This window comes from Chelon labrosus, assembly GCF_963514085.1.
Source record: "Chelon labrosus genome assembly, chromosome: 12".
NCBI classification, from domain to species: Eukaryota; Metazoa; Chordata; class Actinopteri; order Mugiliformes; family Mugilidae; genus Chelon; species Chelon labrosus.
In genome coordinates this window covers 16,484,899-16,508,454 of record NC_140345.1, presented here as the reverse complement: position 1 = coordinate 16,508,454, position 23,556 = coordinate 16,484,899, and the positions used below count along the sequence as shown (strand labels likewise).

The following is a 23,556-nucleotide window of genomic DNA, read 5'->3' as shown; positions in this document are numbered from 1 at the left end:
ATATGTATCTAAGTGGATATGAAAGAACAAACAGCAGGGAATGAAAAACTGAAAAAACAAACAAACAAACAAAAAAAAAATTATATATGAATAAATCTCACCAAAACTCTCACAGCTGCTGCTGGACCTCCCTCATAACCCTGTTAGCTCTGCAGCTGAAGGTGAGGTATCGCAAGTAAATTATCCCTGTTTAAGAATAATTTTGTAACCACAATTTAAAAAAAAAAAAACACAACAACAAAAAAACGTAATAAATAATATAAACTGGATGGAATTGCAGGCTTTGCCCGAGCATCTCGAAAAGAATCAGTAGATGAATAAACCTGTGCCTCGACACCGCTTCCTGGCCTCCCTTATGGACCTGAAATGACAAATATACAGTCTGGCTAATCGTAGGAGCAGTGCACTTGCTATTACACACCACACAGCCCCACAGGGAAGGTGGGAGAGAAAAGAATGGATAATTTGCTGATCTGGACATATTCCCTCACTCTCCCTTTTGCTGCGTCCAATGCTGAGCCTGTGTGTGTGTGTGTGTGAGCGCAAAGATGGTGAAGTGAGTGTGTGCAGCAGAGGGAAGAAAGAGAAAGAGAATAAATGACCGTAATAAATGAAGATGAACATTCCGGGGCCTCTGCTCTCTTCCTGTGTTTTTCTCAATTTTTCTCTCCCCCACCGCCAAATATGTATCGATTCCCATGCATATTTATAATCTGCGCTGAACCAGTGGGTCTCCAGTGTTTTCAGAGGTGATGGGTCTGCTCCGCGGAGCAGAATCAACAATATCGAACACACACAGAATCTCCAATCCCTCCACTAAGCTCTCATGATATAAAGCATTCACTTCCAACTCTTGTTTGTGTGGACATTTGTGTACAAGTGGGTCTGGTGGGATATTATTATTATATTATTTCGTGGTCAAGCGTTATTTATTCAGTTTTTTGTTTTTTTCCTTCGAAATCGAACTTAACATGAATATCTGCACACCATTGTGTTTTGGCGTGAAATGTATCACGCTGTGCTATTGCATCTTTCAGCCTACATATCCACTTCTATCCGTGAGTGAATGTGATTACATGTCTTCATATTTACTCTGCTATTCAAGCTGAGTTATGGCAGTTTGACGAGGCAGCACCCCCCAGAGACACCACATGTTATTAATTCTCTGCTAATTTTGTGATTAATTGCAATTTTCCACAATTATCTGCAATTTTTCTACCCTACCTCAACACTTATTCCGTTTATTTCTCTTCCCACTGACATTGCAAGCAGCTATGACTTCATCGTTTATACCCTATCAATAGGCTCTTTGAGTTTAGAGCTCTCAACGGGGGAAGCACAGGATAAAGACAAGAGACAGGTCTCCTAAGTGGTCCTTCATCTGCCTGCTGTCAGGCTTGACCTTGCTCTGATGGCTTTGTGCATGTGTGCGTCTCACTGTGTGTTTCCTCCATGTATTTTATGTGAAGTGAAAAAGTGTTTGGTTGATGTGTGTATCGGCTTGAAAGCAAGATAGCTTGTCTATGTGCTTATGAACATGAGTATATTAAACTCTGTTTTTATGTCGTACATTATGTTCCCCTCCTCTCTACTGACTAAAGTTTGGTTTACACATTCTGCAACGATACTAATTCCAATGTACACAGTGTGAGGTAAACTACTTTACAGATTCGGGTATGGCAAGGACAATTCAACCAGCTGCCACATGTATAAATAAGTGTAAGAATGTGATCTACATACACGTGCATGCAGATTTATTTATTTAGAGTGAAAAAACGTCCATTCAAACATCTATGAAAACAATGAAGGATCGTGCCCCGTAACAGACATGCACCAGACAAAGATGTACTTTGGTGGTGTCCAGTCTTCCGTGGAGTGATTAAATGCTAGGTAGAGCACGAAGCAGTAGCAGTTAGAGGGAAGATTTCCCCTGGTGCCTTGAGTCCTCACTCCATGGCTCAAAGAAGTGACAAGTGATGGAAGCTTACATCAACCAAATACTATATAATAAGAATTGAGTACCATACTAGACATCCCACTACCTATGCACCACCTTTACTTTATCTTGCCACACAGCAAGATGCAATTTTTTGACAAATTGTTTGCTCATTTTAGAGCTTATATATATATATATATATATATATATATATATTATTATTTTTTTGCACAGGTAAAAATCCAACAAAGTAGTTAGAGAACTCACAATGAATGTGCAGGGAGAAAGATTTTGATTACTTCTAAGTGTATATATATGTGTGTAAACGCAAAGAATATTGCCGTTGTGAACTGCAAATTAAACCTCTTTCTAAATTTGATCTAAAATATTTTAAATATGACTCTTGGCCAGGTTTCGTGTGGATGCTGACGGCAGCAGCCATCCCCAGCAGGATGCAGTCTGACACAGGCACACACACAAAAATGGTTTAGGAACAACGCAAAAAACATGAAAAACAGCACAAGGTGTTGACGTGGCCTCCAAATTCTCTAGATCCCAAACTGATCAAGTATCTGTCTGCTGCACTGGAACAAGTCTGACCCACAGAGGCCCCTCCACTCAATCCGTAGGACCCAAAGGCCCCCACTAACAACATTCTGTTGCCAAACACCACAGGACACCCTCAGAAGGCCCATGTCCGTTCTCTGATGAGGCACAAGGGAGGCCTACACAATATTAGGAAGGTGGTCATAATGTTATGCCTGATTGGTGTATATAGGAAAATGTTTAACATTTTAAAACTTGTGAGACAGTCAGTTTCTTGAGACAGAGGAGAAGATGAAGGGCCATTTCAGTGGATTATGTGAAAAATTATGGGACGTTTTAATCACATAGATCCAAGAATAATAAAAGGCAAAAGCCAAATTATTCCAACAGAACTGGCTGTTTTCTGCTGACATCATTCATGGGCTTTCTCCAGCTACATTTTGTTATAGTTGTCTTTTTTCTTCTTTTCTTTTGGCAATGAAAATAACAAAATAAGGTAACAACATTTTGTATTCTTAAGCCCTAAGCCATTCTGTGAAACCAAATAAAAAAGATCTGGCATTGTTAATGACCAAAATGTTGGCGCAACAGAAGCAAGGTTGTGTCATCAGCAAACATAATAGGGGAGACAATTTTGCACACATTGCGTAAGTCATTTATGTAAATGAGGAATAATAGTAGTCCAGTAACGGACCCCTGCGGCACACCACACTGTAATTCCGTTTTATGAAAACATCCTAACAACTGTCTTCTCTGTTACAGATTTGTATAGTTTGTATGGAGATTTCTTTACAAACACAAACACTGCTTCAAGCACATTTAGTGCCATACCATTATATCAATAACATCTATCTATATCTATAAATAAGCCGCAAATACAATAACGTAAATCAATTGCGGTTAATATTTTATCACAAGCTGCATGGCTACCATAAGGGATGCCAGCCCAGCATCTAGTTGCTATTGCTTAGCATTTCAAGTGTCTAGTCTTGGAATGCTAGACACAAGCCGTGAATGCTAGTTTCAGTCCTTGGAATGCTAATGACTAGCAGCCAGTTACACATGGGTTACCAATTGGTTGCTGAGATAGGCATGTGAATCACCTGTGGAGGAAGGCAGGTTAATCCATTACATATAGCATACAAAAGGTTGCCAAGGCATGCGTAGAAATTAATTGGGTCACCAAGTTAATGGCCAAGCTCGGTAAGTGGATGACTCATCTCTTTGGCTGCAGGAACGGATCCTGCCATATCCTCTTTCTGCCACCAGTTTATCATTTACCACTACCAGTCTATGATGAGCAAAATTATAGACTCTCAATAGTCTCATTTTCGACACATCACCAGAGTGACAGGCTGCCTAAATTATGTATTGCACCCATCTGGGTAACTAAATGACAAAACTGCTTCATAGAAAATGGAGAGAAAAGCTGCTGTTAAATAAATGTTTATAAAGGTAATTTTGTGTAGTCTTCCGTCCTCCATTATGGCCACTGGAAAGAATACGTGGTCCCACTTGGACAACTTGAAAGACGATGTAGGACAGAGATGGCTTAGGAGAAGAGAAGCAGCGTCAAGAAAACGAGCAGTGGCAGCAGAGGTCACAATAGGTAGTCTAACTGGTAACTAAGGATGGCTGTAATTACTAAATGGACTTGTAATGACTTAATGTCCTTGGTGAACATTGTGTAGATTGCAGATTTTAATGGTTATGGCAGAACCACATGTCTGTTCAGTGTACACCAATGTTTATTTCTAGTTATATACATATTTATTTAATTATATATATTAGCATGGTTAACTTACAGTTATCTTGAGCAAGACCACACATGTGGTGTTCATTTGGTGGTCTGGTCCGTTGGTGAAATATAACATCACCTGTTTTAGTAGAGCTGGCAGTACAAATAAGATGGCATAAACATTTATCCCTGTTGTAATTCAAAACATTAAATAAATAATAACTGCATAAATGCTTTCAAACCGATAAAGAAAAATGTAGTTAAAATAAACTGAAATTCAGGGTTGAATTGATTAATGCAACCAGTACTTATATGCTAGAAGCAGAGATCACCCATTTATTTTGATTTTATCATTTCAGCAGATGACAGAAAAAGTAGAAGTGTTACCAGAAAACAGTATTTTATATTTATTATGGAATTCTTGATGAAAAGGTCCAGTATCATTTTCATCAATCAGAACTGCAGAATTAAGAAAGTTATTTCCTTTGAATCCGAGTGTATAATTACAGTTTCACTTTGGATCAGACTGTGTGAATCTAAAACCATGCATGTATGTTGACTGTGCAGCTTTAAACTTATTCCAACATATGCCATTGTCTTTACCAGTAACAGGACAAGTGTGAAGTGTGAGGAAGGTTATTTGCAGTCGTATTCATTGGAAGGAACAGATTCTACGCCAAACACTTCCACCTCACACAGCGTCAAGTATTCTCTTCTTCCAGGAATCACAATGTTAACATAACGTCCTTCCATGCCATTACACTCAAAGGTTCGGAAGGCGCCAGCTCCGATAGATGAGATCACAGCACATCTGTAAAAGAAAAGTTTGAGGGAAAAAAAAAAAAATTATTGCAAAAAATTGTTATATCATAAAACTGTGTGCGCACAGTTGATCTGATCTTTAGACCTAATAATTCTGATGGGGATTTAAAGTGTGTCGGAGTTGCAGATGTCAAATGCTTTCCCATTTTTCTGGAACAGACACAACAAGTTTTAAATAATCAAATAACCTTGTTAGGGCAGAAGGCTTTTGTACCTGGGATTGGCATTGCCATTGTTATCAAGGGAATTTCCGATGCGGATCTCAGCTCCATTGATCCTTTTGGGACAACAATCTCGCCTGTTTGTAATGATGACGGTGTTGATTTTATATGTCTTCAGGAGGTCAAGTCTCCACCATGGACTTTTGTCTTTTCTTGTGCAGCTACAGGAGCCCTTTCCCCAGTGGCTTGCACGATTTCCATCAATGGCCCTTTGTGGGATGGCTCTTCCATACTGTGAAGACTGAGCCACTTGTCCACCTCTAGCAATATTCGTACCTGGACAGAAGCAAAATGTGATGATGATATATATTTTGTAAAAGGGACAAAGTCAGTGCATGGCTTGATTTTTACCCTCACCACTGATATACCCCTGTACTTACCAACGTTACCTGAAAGTTCGCCATCAACTTCCACCTCACACAGCGTCAGGTATTCTCTTCTTCCAGGAATCACGATGTTAACATAACGGCCTTCCATGCCATTACACGCAAAGGTTTGGGAGGCACCAGCTCCCATAGATGAGATCACAGCACATCTGTAAAAGAAAAGTTTGAGGAAAAAAAAAAAATGATTGCAAAAAGTTGTTATATCATAAAACTGTGTGCGCACAGTTGATCTGATCTTTAGACCTAATAATTCTGATGGTGAGTCAAAGTGTGTCGGAGTTGCAGATGTCAAATCCTTTCCCATTTTTTCTGGAACAGACACAACAAATTTTAAATCATCAAACCTGTCTAGGGCAGACAGCATTTGTACCTGGGATTGGCATTGCCGTTGTTATCAAGGGAATTTCCAATGCGAATCTCAGCTCCATTGATCCTTTTGGGACAACAATCTCGCCTGTTGGTGATGGTGACGGTGTTGATTTTATATGTGTTCAGGAGGTCAAGTCTCCACCATGGACTTTTGTCTTTTCTTGTGCAGCTACAGGAGCCCTTTCTCCAGTGGCTTGCACGATTTCCATCAATGGCCCTTTGCGGGATGGCTCTTCCATACTGTGAAGACTGAGCCACTTGTCCACCTCTAGCAATATTCGTACCTGGACAACAGCAAAATGTTGTAATTATATAAAGTGAGATATTTATATATGGTAAAAGGGACAAAGTCAGAGCATGTCCTGATTTCACACACGCCTCTCAGATAGTTACACTTAGGACTAGCAATATTAGTACCTCGAGAGTGATAAATTTTTTTGACAAAAGCACCAATTAATCTCACCAGAACAGACGCTTATCTCTCCTAGAACTGACAGCAAGACAAACAGCACAACTGGAGTCATCATCCTGTAAAGAAAGAGTGTACCACATTACTGTATAACAGTGATCTAGTTTTAATTTTTTTGTAATCCTGGAATTAACGTACTGTAATTTCCGGACTATAAGGCGCACCTGAATATAAGACGCACCAGCTAAATACAGATTTTTCCATATATAAGCCGCACCCGACTATAAGCCGCTGGTTTTTTAATGTTTAATTACCGTAAGGGTTTCTTCTACCACGGAGGGGATTGTCGGGACAGAAATGACTGTTTGGAAACGCAAAGCGTCCCATTTATTTACATTTGAGAAACACAATAAATCTTTCAATCAATCAATCGATCAATCGATCAAACTTTCACATCTTTGACATTACAAACAGCATTCGTGCAGTGCACAAATAATACAACGGTGTGCTCCTAGCGCACTTCCTGCAGTCATAGTACCGTAGTAGTGCAGTATAACAAAAAACAAAGCTTACAACGCTTGACGAGGCAATAACGTTAAATGGCTAAATTTAATTTGTTTGTAAAAGTGCTTGCCTGTAACACAGCAGTAAAGGTGCAGTAACACGGCCGTTTACTGTATCAAAATAACCAGCCTACTATACCAGAAAAGTCAGCCAGATCGATCGCCTTTAACTTAAAAGCAGCTCTCGTACTGCATTTGGGCTCACTTGGTTTGTTTTGCTCTCGTTACCTGGCGCGAACTGTCTGTCTCGCTCTTGCGCTTCCATGATAGTGCGCCCCTGGTGACCGTTAGCTGTAAGAATCCATATATCCGTTGTATGAGCCGCAGGGTCCAAAGCAAGTGACAAAAGTAGCGGCTTATAGTCCGGAAATTACGGTAGTTGGTAATGTCACAATTGAAAATTAAACATCTGTGTCATCAGTTTGCCATCATCATGTTAATCTGGCTGTTAATAGTCTCAGAAAGAAATGAAAATGTTTAACGGTCACGGTGGCACAAAAAGTCTGTCCCATTACAAAGGTTACTTAAGGTGCGGCTGAGATATGAGGCGTCTTTATGCTGGTCGTGAAGTCTTAATGGGTGGATACGTCATGACCCAACCAAGACTCAAGATTTACTGCACAGGGACAGAATAATACATTTCCAAAAGTTTGTATTTAATATCAAATAAAACACCTGAGACACAATAGTACATAAACGTAAGCTTGTGAATCACCATATTAATCTAGACATCAATGTCCCAAATGGGAATATGCAAACATAAACAAAAGTACGTAACCACTAACAAATCATAAAAAAGTATCACTTGAGTATCAGTGTAATATATTATTCACATTTACGCAAATCAGTTTGATTATGTTCATCTTTCACGAATGAGAAGCATAGAAAAGCGATAAATTAAAAAATAACCCTACTTACCTGAAAGCCTAGCAGTTCTTCTTAGGAAGTAGATGCCGTCGAACTTAAAGTGTGCATAGAGGAGCAGCTCTTTTATGCTTCTGTGCCGAGCAGGATTGGCACATGTTTGAATCATGAAAATCCTGCTCAAATAACAACAGTTGGTTTTGTAAATTTGTATGCTGTTTATACACACCCTTGTCAAACGCCAAAGTGCCCATCACATGATTGTTTCTTTTGATGGGCCCAAACCTTAATCTCACAGGATTAATATTGCATGACCTCGTGTCATGTGAGTTGGAAATGACAGGCACACATCTATACTTGTAAACTCTGTTTTACTCAAATTTACTATCCATGCTTATGATGTTTCTGCTACTTTCCACTTTACTCCACTACATGTGAGAGGTGATATCATAGATTTTATATCTCGAGACTTTTTTAAAGCTTTAGTTACTTTGCGAGTTCTGATTGTTAATAAAAAAGCAACAGGTCTAATACTTACATATGAGAGAATTAGTTAAAAATTAAAAGAAAATAAATATTTTGATAGTTTTAAAGTTAATCCTTTAATTAATTTTTTTCTGATCTTGCTATCACTCAGGATTGCTACATCTATCACTATGGCCCTTTTCTGCTGTTTGTCCGGTTGGTTAGCCATCACCAGCTTGTCAGTCTGTATCTGGACATCCCACGGGATCTTGGCTCTATCATTCTCCACTCCCTTTCTTATCTCTGACCTTGGGACTTCCAGTCCATACTATGCACAAACACACACACACATATATATATATATATATATATATATATATATATATATATATATATATAAACATAAAGATAAAACTTTCTTGCTCCATCCACATTAGCGGCGATTGTCATGCTAGAATGACAGGCGCAAGTATGAAGGCGGTGATGCAAAATTGGCAGTACACCAGACAGTCATGTAACAACACATGGGTGGATATTCTCTGTCCGCAAATAAGACCAAGCCTACACTGACAATATCCTCTGAAGGATGTGGCCCGTGAATTGAGAAACGGCTTTATACGCCGCATGAATATTCACTCATAGGATCACTATCTTGATCAAGACAATAAAGTCTTAAATGTGAATATGCAAATGTGAACAAAAGTACATGACCACAAGAATAAGTGTAATGGTATAGTAATGGTACCGTTGAGAAGTATTTTAACTGTGAACACGACCTTGGTCAGAGCAAACATAGAACTTGATAATCATTATATATTTGACACATAGTATTTATGACTCTCAGTTGAAAGTGCGTGCTCCAAATGTTTTTCATAGCTGTTATGCAAAAATTAAAGGGGTTAAAAAAGTATCTACGAAATCCCCATAGCAACTGCTTGAGCCTATCAATAACTGTTCTTCTTTGGCTCTGTTCCACTCTCTCTGCTTTCTCTCCCCACCCTTTCTCACACTTCTAACATCCTGCCCCTTCATGGACTTTCTATCTGCATCTCTTCCCGCTCTCCATGTCCTTTGTATTCCTCCGTTTTCCTCTCCTTGTTTTCCGTATTGCATTCACTTCTCCTTTTGCATTTTAATTTACCTCCAGCTTTGCTACAACATTCCCAACTCCTTCCTTCCTTCCCTCGCCAACTGGTGCCTATCATGTCGCCTAAACATCCCGTCTGTCACCTTCTCCTCTGTCTCATCAGGTGTTCTGCACGCTCTTCTCTGTCATTTATTATTTCTTCTTTACTTTTCTTTTTTAGCGCATTTAATTTTAAGGTTTTGTGCTTCCCCAATGCTAACTTTAATATTCACCCTACCTTATTATTCCTGCACCTTGCATTACATTGTATGCGCTTTGAATTGTTCCTGGGCACCTTTCTATTGATACGTGTGCAAAAGTACATGCTCAAAGTAGGTCTAATGATGCTATGGTCTGCTGACCTGACCTGATCTGTTGTTCATCTGATATGCATTGTAGCCTTACTTAGTTTCTCTTAAATTGTCTGTGTGTTTAGTCTCTAATATCATGTGTTCCCAGCACTTTTGCTTATAATATATTCTACTGTTTGAATACAGTATGCCACATGTGATTCCTGTTAACATTGTAAGGCCAGAATTAAAATAATCGCAACGTCAATTACCTGGTGACACATTGACATACAGTGGTGCCTTATTAGAGAGAAGTCAAATCAGCCAGACGTTATACTGGAAACGACTCCAGACGTAACGTGAACGAGCTTAACTTTATAAGAGCTCGCAGTCAAACTGATAAATCACCTGCTAACTACAAATTAGTGTTATTCGCTAATATTTTTATTAATCTTTTATAAATCTGTAAATAGAATGGATTATGTTTAGTATTCCTATCACTCCTCAGGCTGCTGCAATTTCTTGCTAAATCCAAAATCAGCGTTGTTATGGTAATTTAATGACAGACTAATACAAAGTACATGATCTTATTCTGTGCGGAAACAAAGTGCAAAGTGCCTACCTAGTATTTTTATTTGCACAATAAATACAGAAAATTAACTAATTATGTAATTTTAAACAAGGATTTGACATTTCAGCTGGAATTTGGGGTTGAATTGAATTAATGCAACCAGTACTTATATGCTAGAAGCAGAGATCACCAATTTATTTTGATTTAATCATTTCAACAGATAAAACAGAAAAAGTAGAAGTGGTACCACAAAACAGTATTTTCTATCTATTATGGAATTCTTGATGAAAAGGTCCAGTATCATTTTCATCAATCAGAATTTTAGAATTAAAGTTTTGATTTGAATCCGAGTGTATAATTACATTTTCACTTTAAATCAGACTGTGTGAATCTAAAACCATGCATGTATATGTATGTTGACTGTGCAGTTTTCAAAAAAATGCCTTTTCAGTGAACTTATTCCAACATATGCCATTGTGTTTACGAGTAACGGGACACGTGTGAAGTGTGAGGAAGGTTATTTGCAGTCGTATTCATTGGAATTAACAGATTCTACGCCAAACACTTCTACCTCACACAGCGTCAGGTATTCTCTTCTTCCAGGAATCACGATGTTAACATAACGGCCTTCCATGCCATTACACTCAAAGGTTTGGGAGGCACCAGCTCCCATAGATGAGATCACAGCACATCTGTAACAGAAAAGTTTGAGGAAAAAAAAAAAATGATTGCAAAAAGTTGTTATATCATAAAACTGTGTGCGCACAGTTGATCTGATCTTTAGACCTAATAATTCTAATGGAGATTTAAAGTGTGTCAGAGTTGCAGATGTCAAATCCTTTCCCATTTTTTCTGGAACAGACACAACAAATTTTAAATAATCAAACCTGTCTAGGGCAGAAAGCGTTTGTACCTGGGATTGGTATTGCCGTTGTTATCAAGGGAATTTCCAATGCGGATCTCAGCTCCATTGATCCTTTTGTGACAACAATCTCGCCTGTTGGTGATGGTGACGGTGTTGATTTTATATGTCTTCAGGAGGTCAAGTCTCCACCATGGACTTTTGTCTTTTAGTGTGTGGGTACAGGAGCCCTTTCTCCAGTGGCTTGCACGATTTCCATCAATGGCCCTTTGCGGGATGGCATTTTTATACTGTGAAGACTGAGCCACTTGTCCACCTCTAGCAATATTCGTAACTGGACAGAAGCAAAATGTGATCATGATATATATTTTGTAAAAGGGACAGAGTCAGTGCATGGCTTGATTTTTACCCTCACCACTCATATACCCCTGTACTTACCAACGTTATCTGAAAGTTCGCCATCAACTTCCACCTCACACAGCGTCAGGTATTGTCTTCTTCCAGGAATCACGATGTTAACGAAACGGCCTTCCATGCCATTACACACAAAGGTTTGGGAGGCACCAGCTCCCATAGATGAGATCACAGCACATCTGTAAAAGAAAAGTTTGAGGAAAAAAAAAGAAATGTAGCTAGAAATTTGTTATATCATAAAACTGTGTCGGCACAGTTGATCTGATCTTTAGACCTAATAATTCTGATGGTGAGTCAAAGTGTGTCGGAGTTGCAGATGTCAAATCCTTTCCCATTTTTTCTGGAACAGACACAACAAATTTTAAATAATCAAACCTGTCTAGGGCAGAAGGCGTTTGTACCTGGGATTAGCATTGCCGTTGTTATAAAGGAAATTTCCAATGCGGATCTCAGCTCCATTGATCCTTTTGTGACAACAATCTCGCCTGTTGGTGATGGTGACGGTGTTGATTTTATATGTCTTCAGGAGGTCAAGTCTCCACCATGGACTTTTGTCATTTAGTGTGTGGGTACAGGAGCCCTGTCTCCAGTGGCTTGCACGATTTCCATCAATGGCCCTTTGCGGGATGGCTCTTCCATACTGTGAAGACTGAGCCACTTGTCCACCTCTAGCAATATTCGTACCTGGACAACAGCAAAATGTGGTAATTATATAAAGTGAGATATTTATATATGGTAAAAGGGACAAAGTCAGAGCATGTCCTGATTTCACACACGCCTCTCAGATAGTTACACTTAGGACCAGCAATATTAGTACCTGGAGAGTGATAAATTTTTTTGACAAAAGCACCAATTAATCTCACCAGAACAGACGCTTATCTCTCCTAGAACTGACAGCAAGACAAACAGCACAACTGGAGTCATCATCCTGTAAAGAAAGAGTGTACCACATTACTGTATAGCGGTGATCTAGTTTAAATTTTTTTGTAATCGTGGATTTAACGTAGTTGGTAATGTAACAATTGAAAATTAAACATCTGTGTCATCAGTTTGCCATCATCATGTTAATCTGGCTGTTAATAGTCTCAGAAAGAAATGAAAATGTTCAACGGTCACGGTGGCACAAAAAGTCTGTCCCATTACAAAGGTTACTTAAGGTGCGGCTGAGATATGAGGCGTCTTTATGCTGGTCGTGAAGTCTTAATGGGTGGATACGTCATGACCCAACCAAGACTCAAGATTTACTGCACAGGGACAGAATAATACATTTCCAAAAGTTTGTATTTAATATCGAATAAAACACCTGAGACACAATAGTACATAAACGTAAGCTTGTGAATCACCATATTAATCTAGACATCAATGTCCCAAATGGGAATATGCAAACATAAACAAAAGTACGTAACCACTAACAAATCATAAAAAAGTATCACTTGAGTATCAGTGTAATATATTATTCACATTTACGCAAATCAGTTTGATTATGTTCATCTTTCACGAATGAGAAGCATAGAAAAGCGATAAATTAAAAAATAACCCTACTTACCTGAAAGCCTAGCAGTTCTTCTTAGGAAGTAGATGCCGTCGAACTTAAAGTGTGCATAGAGGAGCAGCTCTTTTATGCTTCTGTGCCAAGCAGGATTGCCACATGTTTGAATCATGAAAATCCTGCTCAAATAACAACAGTTGGTTTTGTAAATTTGTATGCTTTTTATGCACACCCTTGTCAAACGCCAAAGTGCCCATCACATGATTGTTTCTTTTGATGGGCCCAAACCTTAATCTCACAGGATTAATATTGCATGACCTCGTGTCATTTGAGTTGGAAATGACAGGCACACATCTATACTTGTAAACTCTGTTTTACTCAAATTTACTATCCATGCTTATGATGTTTCTGCTACTTTCCACTTTACTCCACTACATGTGAGAGGTGATATCATAGATTTTATATCTCGAGACTTTTTTAAAGCTTTAGTTACTTTGCGAGTTCTGATTGTTAATAAAAAAGCAAGAAATATGTAAACAGGTATAACACTTACACATGAGAGAATTAGTTAAAAATTAAAAGAAAATAAATATTTGGATAGTTTTAAAGTTAATCCTTTAATTAATTTTTTTCTGATCTTGCTATCACTCAGGATTGCTACATCTATCACTATGGCCCTTTTCTGCTGTTTGTCCGGTTGGTTAGCCATCACCAGCTTGTCAGTCTGTATCTGGACGTCCCACGGGATCTTGGCTCTATCATTCTCCACTCCCTTTCTTATCTCTGACCTTGGGACTTCCAGTCCATACTATGCACAAACACACACACACATATATATATATTTATATATATATATATATATAAACATAAAGATAAAACTTTCTTGCTCCATCCACATTAGCGGCGATTGTCATGCTAGAATGACAGGCGCAAGTATGAAGGCGGTGATGCAAAATTGGCAGTACACCAGACAGTCATGTAACAACACATGGGTGGATATTCTCTGTCCGCAAATAAGACCAAGCCTACACTGACAATATCCTCTGAAGGATGTGGCCCGTGAATTGAGAAACGGCTTTATACGCCGCATGAATATTCACTCATAGGATCACTATCTTGATCAAGACAATAAAGTCTTAAATGTGAATATGCAAATGTGAACAAAAGTACATGACCACAAGAATAAGTGTAATGGTATAGTAATGGTACCGTTGAGAAGTATTTTAACTGTGAACACAACCTTTGTCAAAGCAAACATAGAACTTGATAATCATTATATATTTGACACATAGTATTTATGACTCTCAGTTGAAAGTGCGTGCTCCAAATGTTTTTCATAGCTGTTATGCAAAAATTAAAGGGGTTAAAAAAGTATCTACGAAATCCCCACAGCAACTGCTTGAGCCTATCAATAACTGTTCTTCTTTGGCTCTGTTCCACTCTCTCTGCTTTCTCTCCCCACCCTTTCTCACACTTCTAACATCCTGCCCCTTCATGGACTTCGGATGCTAAAGAACATTTCTATCTGCATCTCTTCCCGCTCTCCATGTCCTTTGTATTCCTCCGTTTTCCTCTCCTTGTTTTCCACATTGCATTCACTTCTCCTTTTGCATTTTAATTTACCTCCAGCTTTGCTACAACATTCCCAACTCCTTCCTTCCTTCCCTCGCCAACTGGTGCCTATCATGTCGCCTCGACATCCCGTCTGTCACCTTCTCCTCTGTCTCATCAGGTGTTCTGCACGCTCTTCTCTGTCATTTATTATTTCTTCTTTACTTTTCTTTTTTAGAGCATTTAACTTGAAGTTTTTGTGCTTCCCCAATGCTAACTTTAATATTCACCCTACCTTATTATTCCTGCACCTTGCATTACATTGTATGCGCTTTGAATTGTTCCTGGGCACCTTTCTATTGATATGTGTGCAAAAGTACATGCTCAAAGTAGGTCTAATGATGCTATGGTCTGCTGACCTGACCTGATCTGTTGTTCATCTGATATGCATTGTAGCCTTACTTTGTTTCTCTTAAATTGTCTGTGTGTTTAGTCTCTAATATCATGTGTTCCCAGCACTTTTGCTTATCATATATTCTACTGTTTGAATCCAGTATGCCACATGGCCAGCTTTAAAATAATCGCAACGTCAATTACCTGGTGACACATTGACATACATTGGTACCTTATTAGAGAGAAGTCCAATCAGCCAGACGTTATACTGGAAACGACTCCAGATGTAATGTGAACTAACTTAACTTTATAAGAGCTCACAGTTAAACTGATAAATCACCTGCTAACTACAAATTAGTTTTATTCGGTAATATTTTTATTAATCTTTCATAAATCTGTCCATAGAATGCATTATGTTTAGTATTCCTATCACTCCTCAGGCTGCTGCAATTTTTTGCTAAATCCAAAATCAGCGTTGTTATGATAATTTAAAGACGGACTAATACAAAGTACATGATTTTTAAACAAGGATTTGACATTTCGGCTGGAATTCGGGGTTGAATTGAATTAATGCAACCAGTCCTTATATGCTAGAAGCAGAGATCACCAATTTATTTTGATTTAATCATTTCAACAGATGACAGAAAAAGAAGAAGTGGTACCGAAAAACAATATTATATATCTATTATGGAATTCTTGATGAAAAGGTCCAGTATCATTTTCATCAATCAGAATTTTAGAATTAAAGTTTTGATTAGAATCCGAGTGTATAATTACAGTTTCACTTTAAATCAGACTGTGTGACTCTAAAACCATGCATGTATATGTATGTTGACTGTGCAGCTTTAAGAAAATCCCCTTTCAGTGAACTTAATCAAACATATGCCATTGTCTTTACAAAGGACAGGACAAGAGTAACATGTGAGGAAGGTTATTTGCAGTCGTATTCATTGCGAGGAACAGATTCTACGCCAAACACTTCCACCTCACACAGCGTCAAGTATTCTTTTCTTCCAGGAATCACGATGTTAACATAACGTCCTTCCATGCCATTACACTCAAAGGTTTTGGAAGCGCCAGCTCCGATACATGAGATCACAGCACATCTGTAAAAGAAAAGGTTGAGGGAAAAACTGAATTATAGCTAAAAATTTGTTATATCATAAAACTGTATGCGTACAACTGATCTGATCTTTAGACCTAATAATTCTGATGCAAAGATACAAAGAGTTTATTGTCATGTGCACAGTGTAGAAACATGTTTCCCTGCACAATGAAATTCTTCTTTTGCAGTCCTCCCAGATGCCTAACAATATAAAAAATCTTGGAAATAGAATATAAAAAATTGCAGATATCAAATGCTTTCCCATTTTTCTGGAACAGACACAACAAATAATTTGTTGATTTGTTTGTTGATTTAAATAATCAAACCTTGTGTAGGGCAGAAGGCGTTTGTACCTGGGATTGGCATTGCCATTGTTATCAAGGGAATTTCCAATGCGGATCTCAGCTCCATTGATCCTTTTGTGACAACAATCTCGCCTGTTGGTGATGGTGACGGTGTTGATTTTATATGTCTTCAGGAGGTCAAGTCTCCACCATGGACTTTTGTCTTTTAGTGTGTGGGTACAGGAGCCCTTTCCCCAGTGGCTTGCACGATTTCCATCAATGGCCCTTTGCGGGATGGCTCTTCCATACAGTGAAGACTGAGCCACTTGTCCACCTCTAGCAATATTTGTACCTGGACAATAGCAAAATGTGATGATGATATATATTTTGTAGAAGGGACAAAGTCAGTGCATGGCTTGATTTTTACCCTCACCACTGATATACCCCTGTACTTACCAACGTTACCTGGAAGTTCGCCATCAACTTCCACCTCACACAGCGTCAGATATTCTTGTCTTCCGGGAATCACGATGTGAACATAACGGCCTACCATGCCATTACACACAAAGGTTTGGGAGGCGCCAGGTGCGATAGATGAGATCACAGCACATCTGTAAAAGAAAAGTTTGAGGAAAAAAAAGAATTATAGCAAAAAATTGTTATATCATAAAACTGTGTGCACACAGTTGATCTGATCTTTAGACCTAATAATTCTGATATGGATTTAAAGTGTGTCGGAGTTGCAGATGTCAAATCCTTTCCCATTGTTCTGGAACAGACACAACAAATTTTAAATAATCAAACCTCGTCTAGGGCAGAAGGCGTTTGTACCTGGGATTGGCATTGCCGTTGTTATCAAGGGAATTTCCAATGCGGATCTCAGCTCCATTGATCCTTTTGTGGCAACAATCTCGCCTGTTGGTGATGGTGACGGTGTTGATTTTATATGTCTTCAGGAGGTCAAGTCTCCACCATGGACTGTTGTCTTTTTGTGTGTGGGTACAGGAGCCCTTTCCCCAGTGGCTGGCACGATTTCCATCAATGGCCCTTTGCGGGATGGCTCTTCCATACTGTGAAGACTGAGCCACTTGTCCACCTCTAGCAATATTAGCACCTGAACAACAGCAAAATGTGGTGATTATATAAAGTGATATATATATATATATATGGTAAAAGCGACAAAGTCAGAGTATGTCCTGATTTCACACTCGCCTCTCAGATAGTTACACTTAGGACCAGCAATATTAGTACCTGGAGAGTGATAAATTTTTTTGACAAAAGCGCCAAAGCATTACTTTTGTCACTGCACATTTCATTAAACTTATGAGCAAAAGTATAGTAGTCCCTCGTTTATCGCGGGAGTTACGTTCTAAAAATAACCCGCGATAGGCGAAATCCGCGAAGTAGTCAGCTTTATTTTTTACAATGATTATAAATATTTTAAGGTTGCAAAACCCCTCACTACACATTTTATACACTTTTCTCAATAACTTGCAAACATACCGCACTTCAGTCACACTGCCAGCGATCAAAGATACTGTATATGTAAATTTGGCAAGCTGAACGCATTCTGTACTGTACAAGAGACACCGTATGGAGGAGATTGATTGACAATGGTCTACAGTCCCTTAGCCAATCAGGACGCAAAAGACGACACACGGGCTCTCCCTTAGCCAATCAGGACGCAGAAAACAATGCACTGTAAAAAAAAATTTAAAAAAAAGCATGCAAAATTGCACTAAAAAAATTCGCGAAACTGCGAGGCCGCGAAAGGTGAACCGCGTTATAGCGAGGGACTACTGTACATTAATAAAACATTTAAAGTGATATTCCAAACCGTAAATTTATCATCCATTTGGAAAAAATATCAACATTATTAAAACCAGGTCAAAGATTAATCTCACCAGAACAGACGCTTATCTCTCCTAGAACTGACAGCAAGACAAACAGCACAGCTGGAGACATCATCCTGTAAAGAAAGAGTGTACCACATTGCTGTATAACAGTGATCTAGTTTCTATTTTTTTTGGAAACCCGGATTTCACTTAGCTGGGAATGTCACAATTGAAAATTAAACATCTGTGTCATCAGAGATGAAAAATAACCCTACTTACCTGAAAGCCTAGCAGTTCTTTGGAAGTAGATGCCGTTGAACTAAATGTATTCATTGAGGAGCAGCTCTTTTATGCTTCTGTGCTGAGCATGATTGGCACATGTTTGAATCATGAAAATCCTACTCAAATAACAACAGTTGGTTTTGTAAATTTGTATGCATTTCTATACATACCCTTGTCAAACGCCAAAGTGCCCATCAGATGACTTGTTTCTTTTGCAGGGCCCAAACCTTAATCTCACGGGATTAGTATTGCATGACCTCGCCACATGTGAGTTGGAAATGACACGCACAACTAAACTCGTAAACTCTGTTTTACTCAAATCTACTATCCATGCTTATGATGTTTCTGCTACTTTCCACTTCACCCCAGTACATGTCAGAGGCAATATCATAGATTTTATATCTCTCGCCTTTTTTTTTTTTTTAAAGCTTTAGTTACTTTGCTTAGTTTTAAAGTTAATCCTCTAATTCCTCATTTTTTGATCTTGCTATCACTCAGGATTGATACATCTATCACTACTACCCTTTTCTGCTGTTTGTCCGGTTGGTTAGCCATCACCAGCTTGTCAGTCTGTATCTGGAAGTCCCACGGGATCTTGGCTCTGTCATTCTCCACTCCCTTTCCTATCTCTGACCTTGGGACTTCCAGTCCACACTATGTACAGATGCTTCGGTACACTATGCCAGCAACTTGGTTATGGCGTTCCATGTACGTGCTGCCTTCTAGCATCTTACACCCTGCTGTTATGTCCTAGATTGTTTCAGGGGCATCTGCACCTAGGGTCACTCCTGGTGTTGTAGACCCTGGCCTCTATCGATCTGGTACTTAGAGCCTGTGCCTGTGCTGCCATGATTAGCGCCTCATCCAGCTACTGGTAGGATTTCTCGGTATCAGTCACTTCTGCTATCTACCGGTGGTACATAATGTGCTGTGGTTTGGCCCCCCAGGATCTTTCCTGCTCTTCTTTCTCCTCCTTGGGTTTCTGCCTCAGATATTCACTCAGCATTTCAGGAGGCATCTTCCTTGTGTACGCCTGGATCTTTGCTCACTGTTCCTTTACCTTCATCTTTTCACTTAGTTGCCTCTATCTTCTCCTCCTTTGGCCAGGTTATTATGCCAGTGGGGTAGCTTATGACCGGCAGGGTGTAGGTGTTGATAGCCCAGATCTTGCTGTTCCCATTCAGCTGAATATTTAGGACTTGCCGTACTATCTGTAGGTATTTGGCTGTGGCTGTGTTCTTTGGGCCACTTCATGGGAGACCAAGGTACTTGTAGTTGTCAACATTTCTTATGTTGCTGTGGATCTGGTGGTGTGGATCGGTGAGCCACTGTCTTGCTCAGTGTGTTTGAACACTGACAAGTTAAGTAAATAACATTAATTATTTTGTTACCATGGCACCTGTCAGTGGGTATAACGTGATCGTTTTGTCCTCAAAGTTGATGTGTTAGAAGAATTGGAAGAATTTGAGCAGCTGGTTCTGACAGAAAGACCGTACAATGTTATACAATGCATTGCAGTTTGTTGCATGCCAGGCCCCATAGCCAGATCAGCCCACTACCAGTACAGCCCACTGTATTCATAATTGTATCACATTTATGTATATATATATGTATATATATATAGAGATAGATATAGATATATAGATATATATGTGTGTGTGTGTGTGTGTGTGTGTGTGTGTGTGTGTATTCGGTGCATCCCTAATATATGGGCTAGAGATATAGAAGGCTAGAGATATAAAATCGATGATATTACCTCTCACATGTAGTGGGGTGAAGTGGAAAGTAGCAGAAACATCATAAGCATGGATAGTAAATTTGAGTAAAACAGAGTTTACGAGTCTAGCCGTATATATTAGGGATGCACCGAATATTCAGCCACCGAAAATTTTCTGCCGAAAATGGCTCAAAAGTGCATTTTGGGTTTTCAGCCGAAAGATCACCGAAACAGGATGTGGTGATGACGCAAGCAACAACCGCAGCCGGCACAGGCATGTCTGCCGTGTGGACGTATTTCAGTATATAAAGTATTATATAAATATTATATAAAGACCCACTGATAGTGATTTGCAAAACATGTAATGCTGAAATTTCAAGAGAGGTGCATCTGCAAAGAATTTCTCCAAGTCGGGTTTAATTTATCACCTGAAACCCAAACATCCAAGCAAGGAAGTTTCTCAGTGATGGTACCAAGGCAAAGGGCGGGGTGCCCAATACGTCGATTGTGATAGACCGGTAGATTGCGAAGGCAGTGCGGTAGATCGCGTGCCATTGCAAACAAAAAAAGTTTTAGATGTTAGTCTAATCATTTATCTGCTGCACCTCCAAAACAAACAGCAAGACAAACGTTCATCTTTTTGTTTTGTTTTTCAATTTTTATTGCGATGTGCCCAGCGGCACACATCCACAGCCACGCACAACTTCAATTAAGACTACCGTCTTTCTTAAAGGGACAGCGCTATTTTTCTAAAGGTGCAGTGCACCAATTTTTCTTAATAAAAATAAAAACAAATATGCTCAGTCTAACCGCACAGTGGATCAATGCTGATTTCCATCTGCAAAAGCTTCTGCTCCATTATTATTTAATGTACACGTGAGTGGGGTCAAGTTAAACATTTTATTTTATTTTATTTTATATTGTGCATTGTTGGAATGTGCTAAATAAATATTTTTCATAATTGTGTAATTGATTTATTCTTTGAAAAATATTAATAATATGTTATATTATATGTATTAACAATATTAATAATATGTTTAAACAAAAAATAAAAATAAAACTTTCTTGCTCCATCCACATTAGCGGCGATTGTCATGCTAGAGTGACAGGCGCAAGCATGAGGGCGGTGATGCAAAATTGGCAGTACACCAGACAGTCATGTAACAACACATGGGTGGATATTCTCTGTCCGCAAATAAGACCAAGCCTACATTGACAATATCCTCTGAAGGATGTGGCCCGTGAATTGTAACAGCTTTATACGCCGCATGAATATGCACTAATAGGATCACTATCTTGATCAAGACAACAAAGTCTGAAATGTGAATATGCAAACGTGAACAAAAGTACATGACCACAAGAATAAATGTAATAGTATAGCAATGGTACCATTGAGAAGTATTTTAATGTGAACACAACCTTTGTCAAAGCAAACATAGAACTTGATAATCATCATATATTTGGCACATAGTATTTATGACTCTCAGTTGAATGTGCGTGCTCCAAATGTTTTTCATAGCTGTTATGCAAAAATTAAAGGGGTTAAAAAAGTACCTACGAAATCCCCTATAGCAACTGCTTGAGCCTATCAATAACTGTTCTTTTTTGGCTCTGTTCCACTCTCTCCCCACCCTTTCTCACACTTGTAACATTCTGCCCCTTCATGCACTTCGGATGCTAAAGAACATTTCTATGTATGCCTGTATTCCTCCGTTTCCCTCTCCTGTTGTCTGCACTGCATTCAATTCTCCTTTACCTCCAGCTTTGCTACAACATTCCCAACTCCTTCCTTCCTTCTCTTGCCAACTGGTGCCTATCATGTCGCCTAAACATCCCTTCTGTCACCTTCTCCTCTGTCTCATCGGGTGTTCTGCACGCTCTTCTCTGTCATTTATTATTTCTTCTTTACTTTTTTTTTTTAGCACATTTAACTTGAAGTTTTTGTGCTTCCCCAATGCTCACTTTAATATTCACCCTACCTTATTATTCCTGCACCTTGCATTACATTGTATGCGCTTTGAATTGTTCCTGAGTGCCTTTCTATTGATATGTGTGCAAAAGTACATGCTCAAAGTAGGTCTAATGATGCTATGGTCTGCTGACCTGACATCTGTTGTTCATCTGATATGCATTGTAGCCTTACTTAGTTTCTCTTAAATTGTCTGTGTGTTTAGTCTTTAATATCATGTGTTCCCAGCAGTTTTGCATATCATATATTCTGCTGTTTGAATACAGTATGCCACATGTGATTCCTGTTAACATTGTAAGGCCAGCCTTAAAATAATCGCAACGTCAATTACCTGGTGACACACTGACATACAGTGGTACCTTATTAGAGAGCAGTCAAATCAGCCAGACGTTATTCTGGTCATATACTGTCTTGACAGTCTGCCATGAGGGACACACTCCAGGGCACTGCTCTCTCTAAGTACTTAACCTCTTGCTAGGGGAAGGAACAGTAATAAAATGGTGTGTGATGTGGTCAATGTACATACCATCTGGTCCTCAATCAAAAGCTCAGGCGTCATTTTGAAACATCATTACACAGGAATTATCATACAGCATTTGAAATTGATGATGATGTATACATTTTTTGTGTGTGTATTTTAAGCTTTAGTTAAAAATAAGTATGTCTGTGATTTTATTTTACTTGACTGGCAAGTCAGGACATAACTTGATACAAAGAAATCCACAGGGCTGTTCACATATTGAATCTTGAGTGTGTAATTAACATCATGTCATGACAGTTTGATGGTTCATATGGTAACAGTGCAGTTAGTGTGGTGATAAAATTTCAAAGCGCTCGTTTCAGTGAGACGATAAGTTAGCTGAAATTCAAGTGCAAGCCAGTACCAACGTTAACTCAACTGGTTTCTCTATGATTCAGCTTCAGTCACTGTGAGTGAGTCGACCGACTTCTGAAACAAATGCAGTGATCTTTTTATTCTGTTTCAAAATTGAATTTTAAAGAGTTTTATAGTAAAAAACTCATAAAAACTCATAATGTGCCAACCACATTATATGACCTGCAGATGCAACTGACTCCACTATGCTCCTAATTGATGTTCAGCACACTGCTGTTCCTGAGGGACTGCAGTCTTTCGTGCAGTTTGTAAGTTCGTTTGAAGCCGAAAAAAGCAAAGTGCAAAAAAAGAATTTGCTTGCGCGTTAGCAGGCTTGTCAACTTTGGGCAGGGATGAAATGTTAACACAAATGCGACCACAAATGCCAAAATTTTCCTGTGGCTAGGTCACACGTCCCAGTGAGAGTCGTGCTTCTGTCCAGCAACTGGTTTTACAGTAAATGTGATGGATTTTT

The 23,556-nt window shown here is 39.0% G+C and overlaps 3 protein-coding genes across 3 annotated transcripts; all 3 read right to left on the bottom strand.

The window, feature by feature from the left end:
* Positions 1–4,187: 4,187 nt before the first annotated feature.
* Positions 4,188–8,290, bottom strand: LOC311497464 (uncharacterized protein). The gene is made up of 5 exons (XM_084557786.1): positions 6,482–8,290; positions 6,020–6,302; positions 5,644–5,798; positions 5,257–5,539; positions 4,188–5,031 (listed from the first exon to the last, which is right to left on the bottom strand). The coding sequence occupies exons 1-5, from the start codon at positions 6,543–6,545 to the stop codon at positions 4,857–4,859; spliced, it is 960 nt and encodes a 319-aa protein (XP_084413912.1). The 5' UTR covers positions 6,546–8,290; the 3' UTR covers positions 4,188–4,856.
* Positions 8,291–10,823: 2,533 nt separating this feature from the next.
* On the bottom strand, positions 10,824–11,703 carry LOC311496532 (fucolectin-like; the record flags this gene model as incomplete). Its single annotated transcript, XM_084556421.1, has 3 exons — positions 10,824–10,998; positions 11,220–11,502; positions 11,607–11,703. 3 exons carry the CDS (start codon positions 11,701–11,703, stop codon positions 10,824–10,826), a joined length of 555 nt encoding a protein of 184 aa, XP_084412547.1.
* Positions 11,704–11,961: 258 nt separating this feature from the next.
* Positions 11,962–17,555, bottom strand: LOC311496531 (uncharacterized protein; the record flags this gene model as incomplete). The annotated part of the gene is made up of 6 exons (XM_084556420.1): positions 11,962–12,344; positions 12,446–12,472; positions 15,955–16,148; positions 16,180–16,721; positions 16,832–17,024; positions 17,236–17,555. Coding segments are annotated over 6 exons (1,659 nt in total), but the record flags the coding sequence as incomplete, so codon positions are not given.
* Between the last annotated feature and the right edge of the window lie 6,001 nt (positions 17,556–23,556).

Bases quoted from the DNA above. Each gene is read 5' to 3' on its own strand.
- LOC311497464 (XM_084557786.1), bottom strand. From the start codon at position 6,545: ATGATGACTCCAGTTGTGCTGTTTGTCTTGCTGTCAGTTCTAGGAGAG. The intron at 6,303-6,481 runs GTGAGATTAATT...GCTGTTGTCCAG, and splicing joins AGAGATAAGCGTCTGTTCTG to GTACGAATATTGCTAGAGGT. The intron at 5,799-6,019 runs GTACAAATGCTG...TTTCTTTTACAG, and splicing joins AACGGCAATGCCAATCCCAG to ATGTGCTGTGATCTCATCTA.